This window comes from Schistocerca nitens, chromosome 3 (assembly GCF_023898315.1).
Source record: "Schistocerca nitens isolate TAMUIC-IGC-003100 chromosome 3, iqSchNite1.1, whole genome shotgun sequence".
Classification (NCBI taxonomy): domain Eukaryota; kingdom Metazoa; phylum Arthropoda; class Insecta; order Orthoptera; family Acrididae; genus Schistocerca; species Schistocerca nitens.
In genome coordinates this window covers 797,503,344-797,530,969 of record NC_064616.1, presented here as the reverse complement: position 1 = coordinate 797,530,969, position 27,626 = coordinate 797,503,344, and the positions used below count along the sequence as shown (strand labels likewise).

At 38.4% G+C, this 27,626-nt stretch overlaps 1 protein-coding gene across 1 annotated transcript in view; it reads right to left on the bottom strand.

The window, feature by feature from the left end:
- LOC126249431 (mucin-5AC-like) overlaps window positions 1-27,626 on the bottom strand; it is a 307,175-nt gene that overhangs the window by 23,904 nt on the left and 255,645 nt on the right. The window contains exons 15-17 of the mRNA XM_049951084.1: window positions 25,760-26,112; window positions 10,737-10,980; window positions 1,898-2,000 (exon numbers count right to left, since the gene is read on the bottom strand). Coding sequence (XP_049807041.1) covers window positions 1,898-2,000; window positions 10,737-10,980; window positions 25,760-26,112 — 700 coding nt within the window. The remainder of the gene's footprint in view (window positions 1-1,897; window positions 2,001-10,736; window positions 10,981-25,759; window positions 26,113-27,626) is intronic.

Sequence of the window (27,626 nt, the reverse complement as noted above, 5' to 3'; positions counted from 1 at the left end):
TCCCAGATGAAAAGTGTCTCAGGTTCTTCCCGGATTTCCCAGAGCATATACATCCTGTTTGTTGTTGTAAATGGCACATTTATTTTGCAACTAAAGCTCTATTTTGGTGTTGTTATCTTGTTTTCGTTTTATTGCTGCAGTATTATTCTGCAATAGCATGATAAAGTAAAATCCTTCGCTGAAGTATCAGTTCTTACCAATTACAAAAATTCAGTGGAAAACTGAAGCAACAAAAAGTACCTGGAATTTTTAAAAAATCCCAAATTTTTCCAAGATGAAAAAATTTCTGGGCTCTTCCTGGATTTCATGGTTGTCCCAGTGAATATACGCCTTGTGTAATATGAATCATAGTCTGCAAGGAAAAAATGGGAAACACTGCTTGCAATTAAAACAATGAACTTAACCTGTGTGTGGTGACAACTGAGATCAGCCATGTGGAGTCTGAATGCTTCCAATTAATTCAAAAAATGCTGACTGTGTCTAAAAGCAGCACAAGTGGACACTTCCAAGTGGCTCCGAACCTGGGATGGGACCTGACTATTGGGTGTTTCGGACTGTTTGATGTTGGACTAATGGATGTCTACTTACTGCTCAAAGTTAGGTAAAATAAATCTACTGAAAAAGCTTTCTGCAACTTGCAGCAAATCCTTACCATTACACACAAAGATAAATTTAACAGTGGGCTGTTTTTAGATTTATTTATACCTTTTAGTTGATCGATAATCATCTTCCGCTGCTTAGGAAATTATACAAACATGGTATTCATGGCACTATCCACAACTTGTCTGTCATATCTTTCTGCCAGGCAACAGTCGTTAGAAAATATGTCATGAAAGTAAAAGTTATGTTTCAGAATAGAGGGAAGTTAGTTCTGGAGTATCTAAAGACTCCGTCTTTGGTCCTAATACTGCTCTTAATTTTTATAAATGATTTACCATAACATCTGTCAGCAACAGAGGCAGTGTTGTTAGCAGATGAGTTATTAAAGGACAGACATAATGAAAATGATTTGCAGTTGGAGGTCTGTGACAACAGAAGACGCAGCAAGATGGTTTAGAAGCAGTTGGAGAGTAGTAAATGAGAAGAAATTGGTATGGGTGAGATTTAGCAATTTGAATGTTTCTGCTCTGTTTTGAAGTGAGCAATAATAAGCTGTGTGGGTGAAACTATGTGAGTGAGTGGTTACTGTGTTCTTTGTGTGTGTGTGTGTGTGTGTGTGTGTGTGTGTGTGTGTGTGTGTGTGTGTGTGAGTGAGTGAGAGAGAGAGAGAGAGAGAGAGAGAGAGAGAGAGGAAATTGTGGTGTCACCGCCAGACACCACACTTGCTAGGTGGTAGCTTAAATCGGCCGCGGTCCATTAGTACATGTCGGACCCGTGTGTCGCCACTGTCAGGATCGCAGACCGAGCGCCACCACAAGGCAGGTCTCGAGAGACTGAGTAGCACTCGCCCAGTTGTACGACGACGTTGCTAGCGACTACACTGACGAAGCCTTTCTCTCATTTGCCGAGAGACAGTTAGAATAGCCTTCAGCTAAGTCCATGGCTACGACCTAACAAGGCGCCATTAGCCTTAGATAGCTTGTATCTAAAGAGTCTCACTTGTATCGCCACAATCTCCAGATGTCTCATCAAGAACGATGTATACAAAGGATGGATTAAAGTTAAGTAGTCCAGAAGCTACGTACTTTTCTTTATAGCATTCATTACGTATCTTGTTTCAGACCTCACTCCATCCTTCTTGAGTTAGCGCGTGCATCTTGGCCGCCTCTTTCAATTAGTGTGCGTAGTGTTGGCAAGTCTGCCGACACTACAGAAATTATCTATCCTTTCCTAAAGAATAAAAACTATAGTTTCCTACAATATGTAATCTAACTCATGTTTATAGATTGCTTAATACCTTTTGCCTTCTGTTCCTCTTCCTTTAGCTTCTCCAGAATATTATGTTCCTCTGCCACAAACATCCGATCAATCATTATCAATTCTGATGTGTTTACTTCACGCTGAAAAGCAAACAGTATGAAATTCATAAGATGCATGGAGGGAAATGGAACACAGACACTTAAAATGCTGTTATATCATTACATATCCAACTTCTCATGCATGACAACACATACATATCTGAACCAATAATGAATCGTACAGATATAGTGTAATCCACAATGGAAACTTGAATAAAATACTTACATAATTATAGAGATGTAAGAAAATGTGAATATAGTGCACAAAATTCTGATTTCGATCATTGTGTGACCATTATTTGTGCTAGTATTAAAGCCCTGTGGACTTATAAACATAAGCAGTAATACTGTAAAATCTCTACATATCAAACAAACATACTAGTCAGACCGAAGGTACAAAATCAACTGGGCTAGGGATTTAACAATAGCACTGATGATGGTCACACAGTGATTGAAATCGACTGGAAACTGTAAAATATTTACCAAAAACCTAACTTTGGAAGTAGCACTGTTTCATTTATACAAAAATGACAACAAATAACGTAACATTCCTCAGTATTTGGCTCTCCATTTACTTCTTGTCTGATTTTATCATGGCTACCAGCCTATCTGTACAGATTCAATTTGTGTACTCCCAGCCTCAAGGCAACACAGTGCAAACTTATACTTATCCCCCCCCCCCCTTACTGTACCTGACAATGCTACATGTGACCCCAATAAAAGAGGCAACAGAGTGAGCTCAGGGGCCCTGAGGGCAGCAAATCAGCAAATGGACAACTGCTGGACGCATCCACTTTATCCACAGTAATGTCAATCACTAATATATTTTATCAAAGTTTAACTTCTGTACTGATTCAAGCCAGAGAAATTGTATCAATGATGTGAAAGGCATCACATGCTATAGATAACACATCAGCATGGGCTGCTCTTCCTCCACAGACATTTAGACACCTTACTGAAAGTGTTGGGAGCAGAGTTCAAGATGTCATAAAGGCGAAGAGTTGACACACCTCATATTAACATTCACCAATAGGTGCCCTGATACTTTCAATCAGATAATGCGATTTAAACAGGAACGAGTAACTGGAAGGACAACAGATTAATCTATGATAGCACAATAAAATACTTTTCCACTATCATTATGAAATTAGCACTTCCACAGACTTTCCTGTGTTGGAAAAATGCAACAAAATTTTATCAGGAAATTATTCCCAAACACCAAAACAGTCTTGCATGTATCAAAACCGACTACAGACAGCCAGTCACAGATCAAGATTTTGATAAGTCTACAGTAGAAATCTCATTCTTTAATTATCCAAGGTTAGAATGGCAGTTTCAGCTTCAAATAGTCCTAAGGTTACGGAGATGAGCAAATTTCTACATTCAATTCAATCTATGTTGGATTTGCTCTAAAAGTTTTACTGAAATTAAATGTTTTATTATAACTGTCACTCCAGTTTAGTAGCAAGTCTTTCTGATGCTTGGTTTCATAAAAAACAGTCTCCTATGCTGTCTTGACAGCTTTACTAGCTGTCTTCTTTCTACAGCGGCAACCCCTGACATCTGTATTTACAAAACTCCAGCTGTTTTCTGCTCTACTTTTCAATTATGCATCAGCATTCAAATTGTTTCCTATAAATATCATGCCCAGGAAAGTCACAAAGTTAAAACTAAAAATCATAGTGCCTTCATTTCAAAGGAAATTAGATGTAATGAAATGTAGAAAGATACTGACAATGCCAAGAAACTGTTCTGTTGCTGGCGAGCAGTAGATGTATGAGCCTTTTGGATCTCAAAATTATGGCTAAGACAAAGGCACTGCACAGAAAATGACGTCATGAAAAAGAAAATTATTGCCAAATGAAGCATGGATTAACAGGTAAAAAAACAACATATTACACGGCATAGTAGTTATAATTCTTGGTGTTCTTGGGTGAAATTTATCAGTTGATAACATAGCAGCTGATCTGTTTTGTGAAGGCTTCAACATTTAGTGGAGAAAGATGGACAAATAGTATAGCACTTATGGAATTGGTTTAAATATTAAAATGCTACCTACAAAATGTCACACCTAATAAAAATAGTAAAGAGCTACTGAGTGTACTAACATAAGCTGATGGTCATTGGTAGAACTACCAAACCAAGATCTCTGAGAAAAACCACTAATGTCCCCATGTTTACTACAACAATCACAGAAATACATGAGTATCTGTAGAGGTTTTTGCGGTTGGTTTCATAATGAGGTTTTCCTAAACACCGAAAATACCTCATGTCTACAGGGTTTCCAAGCAAAGCTCTTCGCTTGCTGCACTCACTCAATGAGACAACAACTAAGAAGAATCTACTATCTAACGTATCAGTCCTAATTCAGGCCATGAGCTAAAGAGTTACTGAAACACTGTCATCAGAAAATTGCTACTTCTGAATCACAGTCACAACACACCATTGCAAAATAGATACATGCCAGCACCACGAAGCACACTATATACTGGGTAGTTGAAGCTCAAAGTATAGTGTGAGAAAATACCTTAAAATTATCATGGAAAAACTTGCTAAATGTTTTGGAAAAAAACAGAAACTAATAAACTTCTTTCAAACTTAATAATGATGCAGAACTCTTGCTCACTGACAGTGAGCGTTAGAGATGGCTATCAAAGTTGTTGGTAGCGAAATACAGGTCGACGAAGACTCTGGTGATGAAAGTGCTACAGAGCAGCTTGTTTTGTCAATGAAATGTTTTAAAGCATTTGTAAATGTCATGGCATTTGTGGAGCTGTGGCCCAGATTCTCAGCCCCACACAAAGGGAAACAAAAAGTTTTCTAATACTATTGTGTGAATGTATATACAACAATGAGCCGAAACATTATGATTATCTGCTCCATTGTGTGTCAATCTACCACAGATTCGACAAGTCCCCGATGAGTTCCAGAGACTTGTAGCACCACATGTCTATGCATAGGTCACGCAATTCCTGTACATTACGGGGCAGTGACTCGGTGCGGAGCTGGCACCCAATAGCATCCCAGATGTGTTCTATCGGTTTCTCATGGGGGAGTTTCATTGATGAAAGTTCGCTATAATGCTCCTCAAATCTCTGTGGCACAATTCTGACCTGGTGATGAAGACAGTTACGATGTAGGAAGATGCCGTGGCTGCCAGGATAGACATCAAACATGAAGGTACATAGGTAGTCACAATAATGTTTACACAGTCCACAGTTGTCTCTGTGTCTTCGATTACTGCCACAGATACAGTGGAAGCTCAGGTGAATGTCCTCCATACATAACACTATCGGCTCGTGTCCATAGCACAGGGCACGTTTCAAACAATGATTCACTCGGATAATGGTGTAACTGGACACAACCATTGCACTGATACAGCAAGAAATGTGATTCATCCAATCGGGTAACACATTTACACTGATGCACAGTCCAATGTTGATGATCCTGTGCCCACTGAAATTGTAACTGATGACGGATCGAGTTGATGTAAGAAAGTGTAGGGGTCGTCTGCTGCAGAGCCCCACATTCGACAATGTACACCAAATGGTGTGCTCTGAAAAACTTGTGCCTGCACCGACGCTGTACTCAGTAGTGTGGATGTCCGACAGCTTGTTGCCTATTCATGGTTTCACCATCCTTTGACCACTTTTCGCACATGCTTATGAGAGTAATACGCAAACAGGCAACCAGTGCAACCATTTCCAATATGCCACTTTTCGTGCACTCAGTCATAACAATATGTCCTTTGTAAAAGTCACTTATCAAAATATTATGGCTCATTGGTGTCTGTATGTTTCAGTGGTTCCCTATACAATTTAACATTTGTTCATTACTACCATTACATATATATGTATCAGTTCTTTTCAGAAAACGATGTTTTATGCTTGAATTATGTACAGATGTCAATTGCACACTGCACCTTCCAAATTCAAAGTCTTTGTATCACGTGAGGTTGTTCATGACCTGAGCATCTTCTATAGTTGGCGTTCTACAGTATTTCACTTGAAGAAAATCCTTTCCCTGATAAATGAAGTGTTTCTAGCTTGTATGTTCTACACGGAAACTACATCTAGCCCAGATGCTTGTTCCTCTGTTTTCTTTTCCTTCCTAGGTGAACTTTTGGAATATTAATTTTAACAATGTTGATTTACATAGTACTGCTGCTGAATTAATCAGTTAGTCAACTTAAAGAAAATGAGCCATTTATATAGCATATAACTAATATTATGAGGTTACAATGAAATTGCAATGGCATATTAGAAATCAAGCCACTGAAAGTGACCACAAGTTAATTATTTTTCACAGATTAATGCAACGTAATTGAATTAGCTGTGATAATATCACAGAATGCAAGACAGAAACATTGGAAAGCATTATAGCAATACCTGCTTAGTGTTACAGGTTGTTACACAATATTGTCCATTAGCCCTACCTTTAGGAATTGTCATCAACACGAATGCTATGATTATCCATTTCATTTCAAGAAATAAACAATGTAAAGAGTAGTTGTGAGGTAAAGCTACAATACTACTACTTCCAAGGGAATAGTCTCACAGTATGAAAACTAATTTTACATTTATGGGCCAGATACAAGAATTTAAAAATATTGAGCATTTGATAAAGCAAGAATTCATTCCAATACCTGCCATACTCCCATCTTCTGTTCAAAAAGAAAAACAAAAATTGTTGCTGCTCTTATCATAAGTATGACTGAGTCATTTAGATGAACTACTTACAATGGAATGGTCCAATAAGACATGTCGAAACCTACCCTGAAATTTTTTACACAGGAAGAAAACAATGAAAGAAATGTACTGCCAAAATTTTAGCTGCTAAGAGGCACTGCAAGTATTTTGTAAAAAATGTTGAAGTTACACATTTTTGCCATGCGAATAACAGCTTACAACAGCGGTTTGCACAGCCCTGCCCACCTGGCGCGCGACTCTGTGAATCACTCATGCAGCACCACACAGCGGAATTATCTGGAGTTGACAGACACCAATGTTAAGCATCTCAAGCCTGGTATACTATGGAGCGAATGGAAGCGAATCCATGCAAATGAACATTTGCAGAAAATTCACAATGCACTTGTATATGGGTAGAATTGTTTGTACTAGAGGGAACAGAACACAATAAGAGGTAGCGAACATTGCCTATGAATGCTGTGTTATTAGTTTTTAGTGCTAATATTTGGCATACAGGATACAAATCTATCTTGTTACAGCCACAATGCAAAACTTTGCTATTTAGTGAGGATTATTTTGCAAGGCGAGCACACTATTCTTGACGGAGTATGCAAAATGGCGCAGGGAAGAAAGAATTAAAGTGTCTCAATTTGTATGGAAGTGTGACGTGTGGAGATCGTGCACTTTACATGGACTCGCATTTCCATCTCTCCTTATCACTGGTCCAAAATTTTCCTGGTATGCCAGCTGGCATTTTTCCCTTGCTTCTCATTACCACTGAGGGCAAATTTATAAACAGAACACTAATTACCAGCATAGAGCACCATCTCAAGAGGTGACAAAGCTAGCATTTCCATTACGTGTGCAAGGTCTACTGGTCATAAAATAATAATAATAATAATAAAAATTTTAACAAAAATGGTCTAGTGGCAAAGCACGCACTTCATGATCCATAAAGTGCGTAATCAAATCCCATTTAGACCACAACTTTTTTCACTATGATTTTTAACCGAGCATTCACCTCTCACAGATGTATGAGTGGCCACGAAAGACGTGGTTTGGACTCCAAGTTACACTCCAGGTCTCCATATTCCGATAGGTAACTGGGGAAAGTTAAGGACATGTAAGTAGCTGCAGTGGTGTCCAGTTGAAAGACCTGCAAGTAATTCTGATAAAAGAGGTTAGCAGAGGAAATAAAATCATGGCAGTGTTTGATGTCACAGACAACTTCCATAATTGAGGACTTTTAATTTGTTGAAATGAAATGTGTCTCGCAGTACTACATTTTATAACAATTCCTGTAGACCATTCTTTATAATAATGTCTGAATGTTGTACATTTGACTGTCAGTGAAACAGTTCTTTGTTTATTCTCCATAGTCGTCACAAAAATGCGAAGTGTGTATTGAATGAGAAAAACAAACATTTTTCTTGCGCCAGGCACACCAAACAAAGGAAAAATTAATGCAGCCAGGCACTTTGCATATTGCACTGCATATCAGGCCTACTTGATCACATTCGTAAAGCGTAGTGAAGGAAACTAGTAATGCACAAATGCTGGAGCTTAAGAATACTGTTCCGCCGATAAACCTGAAACGAGGGAGAGGTATCGGAAATTATGTTATCTGATAATTTACTGAAAAATGCTTTCCATCATTGAAAAAATTCTTTATTGTGGGGCTGAATCACACTAGTAGTTCCAGGTGGAATCCACATTACATCTACACATTTTTCGTCTTCCTCCACAAAAACAGAGGCGTTGTTATGTCCAGACCATGAATCCAACAAAAGCAATGAACTAGTTTCTCCAGCTGGTAGGAATACGTTTCAAATGAAATGTTGAAAATTATTCTTTCCCATTTTTCCAGATTTTGATACGTAGATTACAAGATTTTTGCAACTAAACAGTCCATTTTTTTAATTTTTGGTCCTTATTTGCCCTGCAGTTCTAGAGACAGATATACAGCTGCGGAGACAGTAAACCACTCATACTTATCAGTGGCATTATCATATATGAATGTGTCATTGTATTCATTGATTGGGCAACTGACTCCGCCTTTTTTTCATCCCGAAATGATAAAGTGCAGTGTGTATGCAGTTCTTTCATGAAACCTGACTGATCAGCATTATAAACAGCAGTTGCAAGGATAACTGGCAGCTGTTCTACATGTTTACGAGACTTAAACTTGGTAATTTTGTGATTTCCTGTTCTGTGTGATTTCTTGAAACTGCGTAGCCAGGTCGACAAAGTCTGGAAATTAGTAATGTTCATGTCAGATGGAATTCGAAGGGCCCAGTCTCGTAGGTCTCTATCGGTAACGATGCGTAGGCTCTCACGAGTAGTTCTAAATCTTTTGCACAGCTTTTCATTCAGCTGATTTTGGGTTTCTGTTTGGCGCATATTTCTTACTTCATGTAATTCATTCTTCCAGATGTACAGTTCACGCACAGATTTTACGAAATGAAAACTCCTTTACACACAGCTTAACTGCAAGTGTTTTTTCCCTCCATCGTTTAATCAATATTTCACTGCCTTTTCTTCGTCGCTGAGAGCTGTTGCAGTATATGTTTATTTTAAGGCTTGGAAAGTATTCTTCTTCAGAACTGTTACTGGCACTACTGACGTCATCTGAAACTACAACTCATGGAATTGTCACAGTTATTTTCTATTTCTTTTAACGTATCCACACTTTCGAACAAAATGTCGATATCATTTGAATGAATGTCAACGAAATCAATTAACAAATGACACATATGTATGTCCTCAGGAGAAGTAAGTAATTTCGGCTGGAAACCATGCTCTTCACATTTCATCATTGCTAAATTGAGAATGTTAACTGGATTCCACATTACTGTGGAACTAGGAGGGGGGAGGGGGGGCACGCATGTCTCACGAAAGCACAATAAATATTAATTCAGCTTTATCTGTAATTCCAATACTTACTAATACTGCGAAAGGCAATTGATAATTTGTAATAGATGTTACCTGGGTGGCTAATTCAAGAGAACAGTGACTGGGTACTGTAGTGTCAGAGAAACTATCAACAAATGGTAACCTGAAATGTCCTTTACAAATTACGATCGGGTAGTGTTGTGTTTTCTGTTTACAAATGTACCGCTGACCTTGGCTGTGTGCGTGTGTGTGTGTGTGTGTGTGTGTGTGTGTGTGTGTGTGTGTGTGGGCCTTGTTGCGCATGCGCAGTTGCTATAGTGCACATTTCTACTGCCGCATGGTGCACTACAAATTTGACAATTTTCAGCTATTTTTTAAATACTTACAGTGGCTCTCAGTAGCTAAAATTTTGACAGTGCTCATTTCTTTCTTTGTCTTGTTTCTGTGTAATAACTTTCAGGGTAGGTTTCAACATGTGTTATTGGACCATTCCCTTGTCAGTCAAATCTATACCACCAGCGATTATCATCATTATTTCAGATATTAGTTATGTTAGGAATAGGAAATATGACAAAGCCTGTAACTGGAAGACACTAGAAAGTAGAAAGGTTAAAAGTTCAATGTCTGATCATCAAGGGAGGGAGACAGGCTGATGTGTGTGTGGGAGGGGGGATGAGGGTGGGAGAGGCTTGTTACACAGCTTCTTTGAGGAGATACAGGGAATTGGTTGGATTTAGGAAAATGGTCAGCTGGATATATGATCCACACACCATCCGATTACAAGTCTAGCAATTTTACTTAAGTCAACTCTTTACATCCTAACATTTTCTTCAATATCAGTGCAATTAGACTGCAGAAACTTGCCTGGCCTGCTACATTCCTCAAAGGGTGTAATCGTGAGATGTCACTTTCACCTCAATGTAATGTTATTTTAAAGTGCAAATCACAAATACAACATTTCTTCTAGTTTCTTGTAACTTTCAAGCATGGTATCCTAAAATTACGAATGCAATAGCCCGACAGTGCAAATAATGAGGATGACTTAATAACCAATTAATTAAACAGAAAATACAAAAATTCCTTTCATAAACAGCAGTACAATTTCACAGAAATATTTCCTACAAGTTAAGAAGGGAAACAAATTCCTTCTCCTCATTTAGAAATATAATACATGTCCATCAATTGTTCACATGCTTACCATGCTCTCCATCAACAGCAAATAGTTGTATTTATTCATCATTTGCCGAAATTTATCTAACAGATGTTTCGCAGTTGCTTCAAATATTTCATCAGCTTTCTCCAAATCTTTCTGGCTCAAAACCTTTTCATTATACACGTGATACCGAATAAGGCGCTTACATGCATCGCGAGAACTTGAAAAAGGTGTCTGCACATCAGGCATTGAAGCTTCAGTTTGATCAGTTTTCAGCTGATGTTCAATGCTGTCAATCAAGAGTTGAAAAATAAATTAACAATCTGTACATGCAGTTCACATCGTTTGTTTCACAAATATACATTTTATTTAACAAATATAACAACAGTATATTTTCACAGAAAAATTATTTACACAATTTAATTTGAAACATGACCCTCCAATGATTTCACAATGGCTTTGACGTTTGCCTCAATTTTTATCATAGAAAACAAAAAATTGGCTTTAAAAGGTTATCGGTCAGATCCTATTCTATGATTATTTAATGTTCCATTATGTAATAAGTTGGTTCACATATACAGGATGTCTCTTCTTAAAGAGTCATCAGCGCATTTTCTCTGGTGTTTTGGCAGATATTTGCAATGTTTAGCCAGAGTCAGTCCAAACAAATATCACTCATCACATTTCATATGACACCCTGTGTCAACTGAAAGCTTCAGTTTGTTTCCTACTGCAAAGAAAATTATTTTCAAAGTGAAATTATAAGTTCCCATTAGATAAGAGTGGGCTTAATGTTAGTCTTGTGCGACATTAATTTTATCGACGTGTATCCAGCACGAGGAATAACCAGTACTCCAGTAATGTGAGAGCCAGGTAGCCATCAGATCAATGGCCGGCTGCAAGTGGTCCAAACTCTGTGCATCCCTGTTCTGCGTAATTCCACATCAGTTCAATGCAGGATACTAACATTTTCTACTTGACAATCTCGGATTTCTTTCACGTTTTGGTGGTTTCACTGATCCAAATATGAGATGGAAAACTACCAATTTGTAGAGGTATATGAGAATTGTGGAGAAAATTATAGGTTTGCAAAGTTTGGAAATTGTGTGAAATTTACATGTCTGTCTATACATAAATGACTAGAATTCTGGTTCTAATCCGGATACAGCAATGCAACTTATATCACTGAAAAATTAACCAGTAGAGCTTCACGCTGATTGCAATTCATAAGGAATGTCATACAGAAATAGGGTTTACATTACTGCAGCGGTATTATGAACCATTTACAGTGTAGCTTCAATGTAAATGCAATAAAACTGGTTACATCTCTTTTCACACATCCCCAGTAATTAAAATATTAATGTTCGACTGATCTGACACAGGGAAATGGTATGTCCTACCAGTTGGTGTCACTGGATCCAGTCTTTTGAGAATGTCACATCTTCTGATAACACAAATGCCTAGTATGGCAGGAAACACAACTGATGAAGATGGTCCATGTAGATGCAAGATGCGGTTCTGTTTCTTCATAAGTTTGTAAGACCTGTGCAACCCATCAATGACTGTCATACATAGCTGCAACATATCCATGTATGTTTGTTAATTTGTTAACAGCATTTCTTTCCAAATAGCAATCAGTGATTGTTCTCTGCCCACGAAAGAATGCAATATTTACATTTGGATATGTATCTTTGAAATATGCATAAATTCTGTAAGATTCTGCAACCCTAGCTACTTTTACTTATGTATCCGAACTCAATTTTCTTTCACATACACACAGTCTTTCCTTTTTGGCATCACACAGCCTCACATCATGATCACATGTAGCTGAACAGTCTTTTCACAATATGTCTTACCTGGCTTTGCATTTGGCATCACTAAAATACCACGTTCTGCTACTAACTGTTTTACTCTTTGCACCATGTGATCTGAAGTGGAAAATTCTTTCATAGTTTTCCATATACTCCAGCTCCTTTGAAGTGGTGTCAAAATCTGTATTGTCATACATACATACATACATACATACAGGTATTGTGAAACTTATCTTTCCGCTGGGCTATGATTTTTCTTTCTCCATTCTTTCACACTCTTCTTTTTGCAGTTGTGCCACATAAGTATGCTCCAATGCTGAGGCAACCTTTTTCAGTTTTTGCTTTGGGCACTTTTTCTCACACAGCACCCTCTTTTTCTTCACAGGAGATTCTCCTAAGAACTGAGTGCTAGTATTTAAAGAATCTAGTGCCAGATCCGATGCTATTTCAACTTCAGTTAAAGTCTCCTCTGGAAGTACTTAGCACGGCTCAGACAACACTGCAGGGGTTTACAGACCTATTTGCTTTCTACATTTGCTGAAAATTTTTCTGCACAGCAATACATCAGGACACTGTTTTACCATCCACTCCTTAATATTCCTCAAATTCTTGTGTACTCTTGCATGACCTCCTTTTTTAAACGAATTTCAACAGTAGGAGGATTTTGAAATGAAATCCATTTTTTTACAAAATTCTATTAATACTACTTTACAGCACATCTACATTGCAGTTTGAGTAAAAAATCCACATCCATGAAACAAGTAATGATGACTGACTGAAATAAAAAGAGTCTCTGGTTGCTCACAGCAAGAAATTTTCACCAATTTGCCAGAATAGTGACTGCTATTGGTTGCTGTCCTTGGAAACAACTATGTACATAGCTACTTACTGCATTTTGTCAGTATAGTGCTGTAGATGGAATACGTTTTAGGTCATGATGCCTTTGGTGTGCCACCATGACATTTGCCATGTATTTAGTAGCATACCAAAGTTATAAACTGAAGGTGTGTTTTTTTTAATTTTATTTTTTTATTTAGATAATCAAGGTCAAAATTTAATGTCAGTGACCTTGAATATGAAGATTCAATAAACCCATTGCTGTATCTGGATTAGAAACAGAATTACAGTCACTCATGTTGAGATAGACGCATGTAAGCTTCACAAAATTTCTAGACTTTGCAGATCTGTACATTTCTTCACAATTTTCATACACCTCCACAAACTGGCGTTTTTACATACCTTATCTGGATCATCAAATGCACCAAATTTGAAACAAATCCAAGTGGGTCAGGACCAGTGCTGCACCAAATTGATACGGAATTACCCCCTATGGCATACACACACACACACACACACACACACACACACACACACACACATATATATATATATATATATATATATAAAAAGAAAGATGATGAGACTTACCAAACAAAAGCGCTGGCAGGTCGATAGACACACAAAAAAACACAAATATACACACAAAATTCTAGCTTTCGCAACCAACGGTTGCTTCGTCAGGAAAGAGGGAAGGAGAGGGAAAGATGAAAGGATGTGGGTTTTATGGGAGAGGGTAAGGAGTCATTCCAATCCCGGGAGCGGAAAGACTTACCTTAGGGGGAAAAAAGGACAGGTATACACTCGCACACACACACATATCCATCCATGTGTGCGAGTGTATACCTGTCCTTTTTTCCCCCTAAGGTAAGTCTTTCCGCTCCCGGGATTGGAATGACTCCTTACCCTCTCCCATAAAACCCACATCCTTTCATCTTTCCCTCTCCTTCCCTCTTTCCTGACGAAGCAACCGTTGGTTGCGAAAGCTAGAATTTTGTGTGTATATTTGTGTTTTTTTGTGTGTCTATCGACCTGCCAGCGCTTTTGTTTGGTAAGTCTCATCATCTTTCTTTTTAGATATATTTTTTCCACGTGGAATGTTTCCCTCTGTTATATATATATATATATATATATATATATATATATATATATATATATATATATATATATATATAAAAACTGGATTTTGATTTAGCTAAACAGCTGGAACAATAAGAATGAAGTGCACTTGAGAACCCAGTGTGAAGATCAACATTAAAAGGCGAAGCAAATAAGCAGATTATCAGAATGGGAAAAAAACTGCTGGCACATAATTCAAAACTGTAAGTAATATTGATGTAGGCTAATTCTCCAAAGGCAGCAAGAATGTGAAATAAAAATTCAGAGAGACAGTAAACTAGTGCATGATGGCACATTTCCAGTGAATTTACAAGTACATTGTAGGACACGGTCCTATTTGCATCGGAAGACACAAGAAACTCAGCAACAATTGTTATTGTGTTCTGAAGCATAAACTGAGATAAAGTAAAATTAACACAATAAATAAACTGCACACACAGGTAGTTAAGAAATAATTTTTTAGTAAAACAGAAATGCTTAAGTCTAAACATATAATCATATTATCCTGAAAGACAAAATGACAAATGCAGCAACACAATCACACACCTCTAAATGTCATTAACAAGTTAAACTACAAGTGCCAAAGAAAATCAGAGAAATAGTAAAGAAATAGTAAGAGGAAACATGTACAGGTGAGAGGGAGCATTATGAGCGTCTGCTTAACAGCATGTTGGTCCACCTTCGGCATGCAATACAGCAGCGGCTCTGCACGAGGTATGTAGCTCCAGATGTCTAAACACAGGTCACATAGGATCAGTGTACAAGTTGATGCCATTTTCACAATACCATGATTTTATTTTATTAGCATAAAAAACACTACACTATATTACATTGCAATACAAAATAACAAGACTGATACACAGCTCAGAGATTTAATCATCATCTTTGTCAATGACCTCCTGCCAGTGCTCAGTCAGGAATTCTGTGACTCTCCTGTAGAATAGTAGTGGTTTTGAATTGAAGAAATCAGTTAACTAGCTGCTAAGAGATACTTCATCATAAAGCACTTGTCCCTGAACATTGTTAAAGTGAGACCAGAAAAGATGATAATCAGAAGGGGTTAAGTCTGATGAACATGGAGGGTGAGGAAATGGTTCCCAACCACGTTCAGCAATCAGACCTGAGGTGGTTCTGGTTGTATAAAGGCATGCATTATCCTGGAGTAACAACACAGATTTATTGGATATACTTTTTTCGATAGCAACGACGAGATGTCTTAGCTGTTCAGTATACATAGCAGCTTTTACCACTACATTTCTGGCTAACAATTCGTGATGAAAAATGCCAGTTTGATCCCCAAAATGCACAACATGATTTTTTGAGGGTGTGTACCACCCCTCGCACGGGATGTTGCTTTTTTGACTGGGTTGAGCCACTCTTCCCTCCTCTGTAAGTTCACATACGAGAACTTTCTCATAGCCCGTAACAATTTTCCTGACGAATGGTTCGCACTTACGACAAGCCGACAGGCCAAAAGAGATGAATATATGGTTATTCACCAATTTTTGTTAGAGTTGCTTAAACCGTGTACCCAATTTTTGCAACTTACCCTATGAATGCAAATGGCACAAAATGGCTGTGTGATTGTATTCCACAATTTCTGCCAATTCCCACATTGTTTGGCGAGGTTTATTGTGAATAAACTGATTTAGGCAGTTTTCACCAACAAATAAGGTCTTCCGCAACACAGTACATCACACAAGACCTATTTTCCACATTGGGAAGAGAAAACCATTTCTGCACCATCCTCTCCAGCAAATGCTTCCCTCCTGTACACACCACAAATTATTCTCATCTTCGATTACAATCAAAACAGTATTTTGTATCAGAAGTGTTCTTTTTTTTCTTTACTTGACACTCATTGATTACCCTTGAAAATGGCCAAAATGAGCTGTTAATAACACACAAGTTCCTGTTCAAAATAATCAAATGCCAAACAGAAGAAAAATCAATCAAATAATCACAAGTAAATAGCACAAACATAAGCACCAACCCAATAATTCCTGCAAATTACGGATTGGTGGTTTGAGAATGCAGAGCTAGCGTCAAATAGCATTCCAGATGTGTTCCGTAGGGGTCGTTTAAGGCAAATTCAATCGACACTAATTCACAATTGTATTCCTCAAATCACTGAATTAAAATTGTGGTCTCACGAATCGGACAGCCTGCCAGAAGATGCCATCACCATCATGGAAGACATCAAGTATGCGGGTACTGCAGGTAGCTCACATAATAATGTCCAGGTACCCAACTGTCACAGTGCCTTTAATTACTACCACAGGTCCCACAAAGCTCAGGTGAATGTCCCACCCACACCACAATACTGGTCCCACTGGACTGCACTTGTGGCATAGTGCACACTTTAAGCATCCATTTGCCCAGATGATTACATTTCTGGACACAACCATTAAGCTGGTGTAAGCAAAATGTGATTAATCCAATCAGGCAACATATTTCCAACAACCCACGGTTCAACCTCAACAATCCTGTGCCGACTGTAAATGTAGCTGATGACTGTCGGATCTAGAAGGGAGAGCACAGAGGTTGTCTCCTGCAGAGGTTGACGTTCGACAAGGTGTGCCAAGTGGTGTGCACCTTAACACTTGAGTGTGTATCAGTATTGCACTCTGTCACTGGATCTGCGACACATCACCGCCTATTTTGTTTTACAGAGTGGTCAAGCAAGCAACCTCCACATTCCGTGACGAGGCATGAATGTCCGACACCCTGTCACCTCTCACAGTTTTGCCATCCTCCAATCACTTACCACTGATGTTCATGACAGTGACACGTGAACAGTAGACCAGCTTTGATGTTTCCAAGTTGCTCATTCCTAGGTGCTGTGCCACAACAATTTCCTTTTCGTCAAAGTTGCTTGTATCAGTCGAATTCCCCATTTGTCTCTGCTCTACTTATATACTTTCCTTACCACTTCACATTTCCACTATGCCACCAGACATCATTCAGTATTGAGTTGAGCAGAAGTAATAATGTTTTGGTTCATCAGTGTAAAATGAGTTCAGGTTATTTCAAGGTTTAATCAAATTGCCTGTCATTTCCCTTCTTTACAACATTCTCTGAAGTGGAGTTAACAAATTGCAACTTGTAATGTGTTCCTGAAATATTCAGTGTCAAAAGTTCCTAATTCAGCAATTACACTGAGATAATTTTCCTGGCATCACAGACTGATGATGACATAAAAATAAGTTTCAAAGACTTCTATTTCCAAGAGACAAAGGATGCTCACTGATTAAAATCACATACTAATCAATACTACTATCTCCATTTTATATTATATTATTATTACGTGACTTTTACACCAATGACACAGTTTCTACCAGATTTTATGGAAACTTTGCACACACACATACACACACACACACACACACACACACACACACACACACACTTGTAGGCTTATCTTTTCTTCTCAATGGCATCATAAATAATCACTTATGATGCAATATGATAACAAGAAATAGAATTCACCTTTAATTAGAGTACATTTTTCAAAAATTACTTGTCCAATATCCTTTGTATTAATGAAAAAAAAATTGATAAATCTCTTCACCCTCCAATGAGTCATAGTATGCCACTGATAAGCCAAGCCAGTCTTTCAGGTAACCCCACAGCCAGAAATCATCCGGGTTCAAATGCAATCTCGGTGGCCACGCAATTTGGAATGATTGGCCAATGATTCGGTTTTCTCCACATGGATTACAGAGTAATCGACTGACCACCTCACAAGCAATATGTCGATACTCGCGAAAAGCAGCAGCACTACTGCTGTTGTTTTGATACAACAGCTTTATGAGTAAAGCCCTGCTCACCTTGTGCAGACCCATGTTCACTGTCTGCAACTGTAATGCACACTGGTGCTCGTGTTTTAACTATGTCGCTGAACCAGTACTGCTACCTAAAGTCAAGCCATGACACGAACACTGCTAACAATGCAAATCCTGCAGCACACAGTCTGAACATCATTCCCATTGAGTTGGGTCCCCACATGGTAAATAGTTTTCTGTCTACACTGATACAAGAAGCGAAAGTTTAATTATAAACACCCTGTGTGTAATGAGTCAAAATTTATCAATAAATGAAGATGATGACCCAAATGAAGAGCATCCTAAACTCAACCTGAGATGAAAATACACTGACCAAGTACATAACACTGTATCGGCAATTAATGATACGTGAAACAGCTAACAGCCAAGGCATATTTGTAGGGCACTCAGAAAACGCAAATGCACACACACACACACACACACACACACACACACACACACAAAAAAAAAAAATTCTCTCTCAGCAATGTCTGGGCTGTGTTGCGAACAGATTTGTTACTGTAGACGAGAAGTTTGCCACTTCACACCAGAAACAAGACTGCAATCTAAGCAGGGGAAGGATTTCGATGGCCCTCCAACACAAATGGCAGTCTTATTTCATTCATCAGGAAAATTACGGTCAGAGACAAAAACGGGATTCCTTTTACTGATTAACTTTCATAGAATTAAACAATACACAGCAAATATTACACAGACATTCATGACAAACTGGATGAAAAATACATGAAAGGATTGGAAATCAAAGGAATCGGCGCAATGGACCTGCCGACAAGGGTGTTTTCACAAAGGAAAAAATACAGCATTCGAAGCATGAATTGTTGGGATATCCACTCTGTTCACTACATTTGGTACCCACTTATTTCCATCTACTCCCACATTTAAAGAAATCTGTGTAAGGGATTGAGTCCAATTGAGGGTTTATTGTAACCATATATGGGCATTTGCAGAACTTCCAGAATTATATTTTAGGAAGGGAATCGACTCCCAGTAAAAGCACTGCACAAAGTCTCTTTTAGATGAATGTTATAAGTTGAAAAGTAAATGGATTTTTGTCCAGAAACACACAGTCTTTTGGTGGCAGGCTGGAAAATTTTCACATTGTCTATATATCTCATCCAGGAACTGCTCAATCCTACTAGGCTGTTTTTGATGATTATTAAAACTGCCCATTTTATATAAAGCACCTATACCAAGTGACATGTCTTGGCACACACATTTCCTATTACCCAAATGAAAAGCTCTGTTTAACAAACTGTCTATTCCTAGAGTTAACCTTTCTTTAATCTTAACTAGATCCTCTCTCTGGTGTTTTTTCTTTTCTTTCTTTCATTGTATTTAATACAAAATTTAAGAGTAATGTAATTACAGGAATCTACCCTTGTGAGAGAGAGCACTTTTGTCACCATTGTGACTAGAACAGTTTGCCATGTTGTGACTAGCAAGTTGTTGGAAATGGTAGTTGTTTTTGGGTTGCAGTTTTCAATATATTAAGTGCCTGTGCTTTACATATAACTTTATTCAGCCCATTTTCCTCATGATCTCACTTCAAGACACTCAAATCCAGTACTTGCACACAGTAAGAGACACTGCTAATACTTGTGGAAGTATAACTACTGCTTAAACAATGTACAAGATGTTGACGTATGAGAAAGAGGAGGAGGAGATAAATACAATTCATCCATTACAATTCTTATTTGTCGTCAACAGCATAATTTGTATCTTACTACGTATCTTGGACATACTGTAAATAGTTTATGAAATGAAACTGAGACACAATGCAACTATTCAGTTGCATTAATAATAAATATTCCAGCGTTACAGAAGGCTTGTAGGGACATGTTGCTCCAAAACAACGTCAAACGTGGTTCTGATTGCATTTCTACCAGCCAAAGGTTTTTAAGCAGATAGCCTGATTTGATCAGAAATTATGCTACAGAGTGACAAGTAAAAGATTTAGCTTTCCCCCTGTTTTCTTACTAGTATATTTCTTAAATTTCATGTTTGTTCTTCTGTTTAAGAGGTTTAATCTCACATTTTGTAACAGTAAGAGAATATTCACGCAGTCTATAGCGCATTAGTTATTCATTTATTTGTTTTGAAGAGCCAGGGATCATTCATTTCAGTCTAATAAGCTTATCAGGCAGGCCACAACTGTCACCTGGTACACACCTGCAGAGCAGCAAGTTAGATATTTTGCTTTTACTGTGTTTTTTTAGTACTATACTTTTAAATTTTCTGCACATTAATCTATTTATAAGGTTCAATCTTGAATTTTGTAACAGTAAAATGTAGAATCAGGAAGTCAGCAGCACAGTTGTCATTTCTTCTGAACAGCTAGCTACACAGCTCATAAGGTGCCAGCCTCCACTGATGACATGTCAGGAGGGTAGAATGAATATCTAGGTTTCTGTCTGTGCTTTTATAGTCAATTCTCAAGTTTAATTTGCAAACAGCTGAATGTGCTTTTGGTTATATCAGTAGTCTCCCAGCTGTTGCATGGGGGTACAGCAGTAGCAGAGCATCTGGCACATCACTGCGGACGCCTCAGGTGTCACTTGTTTGGCCCATGGGCTCTGCTGCCGAGGTACCTCCTAGCGTACCCAACAGTGGATCCACTCTCACAGCAGGATGAGTGACAGTTGGTAATACGTTCGCACCACTTGAGGTATAGGACCAATATGGAGACTGAAAGTCTCTCCTCTACTACTTGCCCTGTGAGTGAACAGGTGGCTGTTCCTACAGCAGGGCCTGAACAGGCAAACAGTGGCACAGGTTTGCTACATACAGGGAGTTCCTATATTAGGTGCATTATAGAGGATATGAGTTTTCAGAGATGGAAAAAGTGGATGTGCACTTAGGACATCTGGCTGCAAGCCCCATCTGATGTGAGATGTGGCATCTGATATGAGATGTGGCAGAGGTCTTGTCTGTGGCCATTGAGCATGCAGAGAGCAGTTGTCTGCAAGTCGTGGGTCACATCAATCCCGACAACACCTGTCGCTCGGGTTCTGGGGACGTTCTCATTTCATATAGGGAGCTGGTGGAAGTTGTGAAGGCTACTGGCCTCGCATGCAAGGTAGAAGTAGAGCTCACAATTACAGCATTGTTCACAGAGTTGATCAAGGTCTTTGGTTTGGAGCCGAACAGAGGATCTCAACCAAAGAATTTGCAGATTCTGTGATCATCAGGGCTTACCAGGTGGGGAATTGTAGGCCTCCCCTTGATACGGCAGGTATGCTCTACACAAATGAAGCAGCTACTTGAGTAGCAGAGTACTTGTGTAGTAGACATGGGGATTTTTTAGGCTAGGCAGTAGTTTGAGGTATTCTGATGAACATTCGCCAGACGACATGCAGACAGCAAAACCACGAGACTGCATTCAGAGTAATTACACTTTGAGTGTCAAAATTTTATCAGTAAACTGTTGAAGTATTTGTAACGAAGTTCCTGAATTTACCGACCTAAAGGAAATTATTCTTGGGACTGAGAGCTAACTGAAACCCGAAGTATAAAACTTTGAGATATTCAGAGATTCATTGAACTATTGAGGTCAAATTTGAGCCTGACAGTGAAGTACCTGGTTGGGTATTAAATGGTCTAGGTGAAATTGAGTTAATTGTGGAATGCCATCCAATTCTATTGTGACAGCTTTGGAGTCATTTAAAAAAAGTCTACAGTCAGTGCTGCAGAAATACCCAGATCATACAATATTAGCTGGAGGCAAATTTAACCTACCATTATAGACTGGGGAATTTACGGATTCATTGCAGGAGGCACATACAGACAGTCTTATGATGTACTTCTGAACACGCTTTCCAAAAACTGTCTGTAACAGCTAGTGAGACAGCTCACGCAATGAAAATATTTTAAGACCTTTTAACTATGTACCGGCCAGACATTATTGACGGCATCATTATACAGACAGGGATTAGTTACCTTGATATCATAGCAACAGTGGTTAGTAAAGTTAATAATTTAATCCAGAAGGCTAGGAGAGTATTTCTGCTACAAAGAACACATAACTAGTAATTAGCATCCCACTTCGACAATGAATTGGTATCATTTACTTCCAGTATGATGGACTTCAAGAAAGTGTGGACGAAGTTTACAGGATTGTAAATCCTTCTCTGGAGAAGTATGCGCCGAATAAGTGATTAAAAATGTTTCGATCCATCATGGTTTAAGAACAAAATTCAGAAAATGCTTAGGAGGCTGTTGCACTCTCAGTTCAAAAGGGAATGCGCAAATGCTGACAGGCACAAGTTAGTAAAAATTCATGCGACTGTAAGAAGATCAGCGTGGGAAGCATACAAAACTACCACTATCATACCTTAGCAAAAGGTCTTAATGAGAACCTGACAAAATTCTGGTCCTATGAAAAATCAATAAAAACATATTAGAAGATAGTGAAAGGAAAGCCAAAGTTTTAAATTTCATATTTAAGAAATTGTCCTCACAGAAGAATCATCAAACATAATGTCACTTGACCACTGCACAGACTCCCATGTGGAAGACATAGGAATAAGCCTCCCTGGCATACAGAAACAACTCAAAGAGTTAAAAGCAAACAAATAACCAGATCTGAAAGGAACTGCAATTCAGTTTCATAAAGAGCACTCTAAGGCATTGGCTCATTACTTGGCTTCCATTTATCACAAATCTCTCACTCAGCACAAAGTCCCAGGCAGTTGGAAAAAGGTGCAAGTGACTGCTGTATAAAAGAAGGGTAAGGAAAAGGGACCCACAAAATTACAGACTCATTTCCTTAACATCACTTTGCACAGAACTTTTAACACTCTCTCAGTTCCACTATAATAAATTTCCTTGTGGTGGAAAAGCTTCTGTCCAAAATTCAGCATGGATTTAGAAAGCACTGCTCATGCAAAATTAAACTTACCCTTTTATCACATAACCTTCAAATGAATAATGGGGGTGAAAGGAAGTGGGATGGGAAAGAGATAGGAAGGCAATAACGACTTCCAGCCATGCAGCACATTGCGGCAAAGCAACAAGAATTGAAAATTTGTGCCAGACCAGGATTCAAACCCAGATGCTCTGCTTCTCTGGAACAACTGCCTAACTGCCTCAGCCATCTGGACATGCTTCCCATCAGACCTTAACTCCTAACTTCTTGCTCACCGCACCAAAGCGACCCCTATTCATTAACATCTCATATCTATGATATTCTATGAACCAAGGTAGAGGGGCAACAGACTGATTCTATATTCCTAGATTTCTGAAATGCATTTGACATGGTGTCTCATTGCAGACTATTAACAAAGGTTCAAGCATCAGAATAGGCTCACAGATATATGAGTGGCTTGAAGACTTATTAAGTAACAGAACCCAGTATGTTGTATTCAACAGCGAGTGTTCATCAGAAACAAGGGTATCATCACAAGTGGCCCAAAGAAGTGCAATAGGATAGCTGTTACATTCTACGTACGTAAATGATGTGGCAGTTAGGGTGAGCAGCAATCTGCACAGCTTTGATAATGATGCTGTGATGTATGGGAAGGTGAAGATGATTAGATAAAATTTCTAGATGTTTTGATGTATGACAGCTCGCTCCCGAATTTAGGACAATGTAAGTTAATGCAGATAAGTAGGGTAAACAATCCCATAATATTCAACTACTGCATTAGTAGCAATTAAATACCTAGATGTAACATTACAACGTAATATGAAATGGAAAAAGCATGTAAGGACTGGACTAGGGAATGTGAATGGTCTATCTCATTTCATTGCGAAAATTTTGGGAAAGTGTAGCTCATCTTCTTTAAGATGGCATATAAAACACTAGTGTGACCCATTCTTGGTACTGCTGGAATATTTGGGATGCCCACCAGGTTGTACTGAAGGAAGACATTGAAGAAATTCAGAGGCAGGTTGCAAGATTTGTTACCATTAGGTCCGAACAACACCAAAGTATTACAGAGGTGCTTCACGAACTCAAATTGGAATCCCTGGAGGGAAGGTGATGTTTTTTTCGAGGAAAGCTACTGAGAAAATTTTGAGACCTGGTATTTGAAGCTGAGTGCAGAATGATTCTGCCCCCGACATATATTTTGCATTAGGATCCTGAAGACAATCAAAATTAGAGCTCTTACAGAGGCATATACATAGTTGTCTTTCCCTCATTATATCTGTGAGTGGAATAGGAAAGGAAATGACTAGTAATGGTACAGGGTACCCTTCACCACATACTGTAAATTGGCTAGCGGAGTATATACGTTGATGTAAATGTGCTGAACTACTTATGTGATAACCATACATTTGTAAACAAATGAAAGAAATCTATTGATGAAAGAACTACCGTTAAAACTCCCATACCACTCTCCTTCCCTGAACACACAATATTTAATGAGTACTATTTACAGTACATAATACAGTACATAAAATTATTCACCATTGTGTTTAGCTGCTAGGAGTTTGCTTTATAGACCTTCAATGTAATTATGCAAAACATAGGAGCAACCCGCAGCAAAAAAATAGCTGTTTTTAAGAATTTTTCTGCACAACTAGTGCATGTAGTCACAATTACACACTTCAATAACAAATGCCCCACATACCAATTTGGGGCCCCACATACCAATTTGTATCATGAAGATCCCTCAGTGAATGCAATGAATAATAATTTGTTTCACACTGCAGCACACTTCATAACATATATTTCATCCCAGAACCAAAAAAAACTCTTCACTCAGTTAACTGACACTTCAATGCAAATTCAAAGTTTTTGTGATTCAATGGAGGCAGTTTGCAGTGAATACCTGATGCCGTTGTAATTTCTTCAAGTTGATCAACAATCTTTGGCTACCCATCATACTGCACTGATTCTTCAACACTTTCTTTGGCATGTGTATCATTGACTCATTCTTTATGCTGACAAGAGCCCCGGCATAGATTGTAGAACAGTCAGACCATAATGTTTATATTCTGTTGCACACCATTTGTTCATCTATAATCACTTTCTCTGAGACCAAAAGCTACACTTCATGCAGTTATCAGTTTCACACCATTTTGTCACAAATGACACCTGTGTCAACAGGACATTCCACTTCACACATACTTACTTCCTCCACATTAAATTCGTTGCAAAGAACATGAAAAACATAAGCTGCTTTCTCTCGAAGTCATCTAACATTCTCACCTAAGTTACGCCTTTCACAGTGCAGAAAATATTTATATTATTTTGGTAACTAACCTGAATATGTTATGGTATGACATACAACATGCTTTAAAAGGAAGCTGTCTCTCTAGGGTTGATATATTACACACAACCGATTACCAGTAGAAAGTAACAGGGAGTAATAAGTAGAAATGACAGATTTTTGTGCAGATTATACACACACACACACACACACACACACACACACACACACACACACCAAGTCGCTCAAATAACTAACAGGAATTTCACACATTATTTTAACTAAAATAAGAAAGTACTCACAGGTCACTTCTGCTTATAGACCGCAACGGACTTGTAGCAGAACGTTTAGTACCACGTGGTGGAGATGCAGGAGAGGAATTCGCTTGGGGCTTTGGTCCACCAGCACATGATACTGCATGAGACTTGCTGCCATTTGTAAACACAGTATTTGGTACGGATTTTAGTGCTGCTGATGTGTGATTAGGTAGAATTTTACTACTAGAGGTAAGTGCAGATTTATTGTTGTTTAATGGCAGAAATGTGTTTGATGTACACTGCTGGCCATTCGGTGATCCATTACAAGATGTTCTGTTACTCATATGTGCAGAAGTTTGAGGAAATTCTTCTGGTGGCATGCATGTCTGTGTTCCAACCTGCAAAAAAAAGTTATCATCATAAAAATGTTTTCAGAAAATGTATTAATATATAAAGGAAGACTTAATCTCTAATCCTCAACTCATAACAACAACAACTTACTCTGGCAATGTATAAAAAGCACTTTACAAAAATTAAAAAGGGCTAGTGGGAAATAGCGATAACATTCAAATTTGAAAGGTACATTTGCCTTGACCACACAAGTTCTTTGAACCATTTATATTATTGTTACATCATATTTATTAGTTGCAAGTCATATGCAGACATTTAAAAAAACCTGAGAAGGGCAAAACCATCACAGTGAATTATGTTCAACAAGCAATCAAAAATTATGTTGTACTTCTATCTAAGGAGGTTTTACTCCATGTTACGGAAAGCATTTTGTTACAACAAAAATCATACAGATCATGCAATACAACTCACGGCAAACATATTATACACATTCAAGCAAAATTTTCAAAGAAGTCAGCGTCTCAGCTTTGAAACTTGGGAGCACTGACAGCATTATTCCTAACTTGCAAGAAACAAATTACACTACAAAAAGTCTTAATGTCCATGATTTTTAACAGTTTTATGATGCTGCCTCCCATGATTCAGTTGCCAGAGGTTCAGTGCATGGTAGGAGGAAAGATTTGTGGAAAGAATTATTTGTGGGGGAACAGAGAAAGATAAAGCAATTATTACTCACGTGTATGCAAGCACCAACAAACTGTTACTGTTGACGTTTTGTTCATATGGTGATTAGCCTTTGAATCTTTTCACACTTCCCCTGCGATTCATTGGGAGCATACCTTGTGACACATCAATCAGTAAGGCAAAGAAGCCCATACAGTGCTCCACAATACATGAGAATACATCTGTTACTGTCGCAGTGCCAAAGTAACACAACATTTAGTCATTACTGTTGGGAGTGCCAATTTAACACAAAATATAGTCAGTAACAAAGATAAAGAGACATTATCTTTCATACCTCTTGTAGACTGCAAGTGTGTGACATCATTCACACTAGTTCTCTGTTTACACACATTTCACTATGAATGCTAGCACACTGTCTTCTTTACACTAGTACTCAATGAGATCAGATGCAGCAAGAGTTAAGCTGCATCATGTACCTGATCCACAGCCATGGAAAATTACGCCCTCTTGGCGAAATACCACTATCAAATAGTTTTTTTTTCTTTTCTCGAAATAGCAGTTCCACAGTTAAACTTTCTGCTTTTATTATATTTATTCTTATTACACTCTTTGGGGTTAGTTTTGGGGTCGCAGCCCCATTCATAAGTGCTCATTCTTGTTATCAGGCAAACTGTCAAGGTGGAACCCGGAATCATCTAAACTCCACTCGAAAAGACCTCGGAAAGCCCAGTGTTTCCTACCAATCATCAATCCTCCGCCTTTGGATGCAGATATGGAGGGGCATGTGGTCACATCTCACTACCAGCCCATTGTCAGTTTTCATGACCAGAGAAACTACTTCTCAATCAAGTACCTCCTCAACTGGCCTCACAAGGGC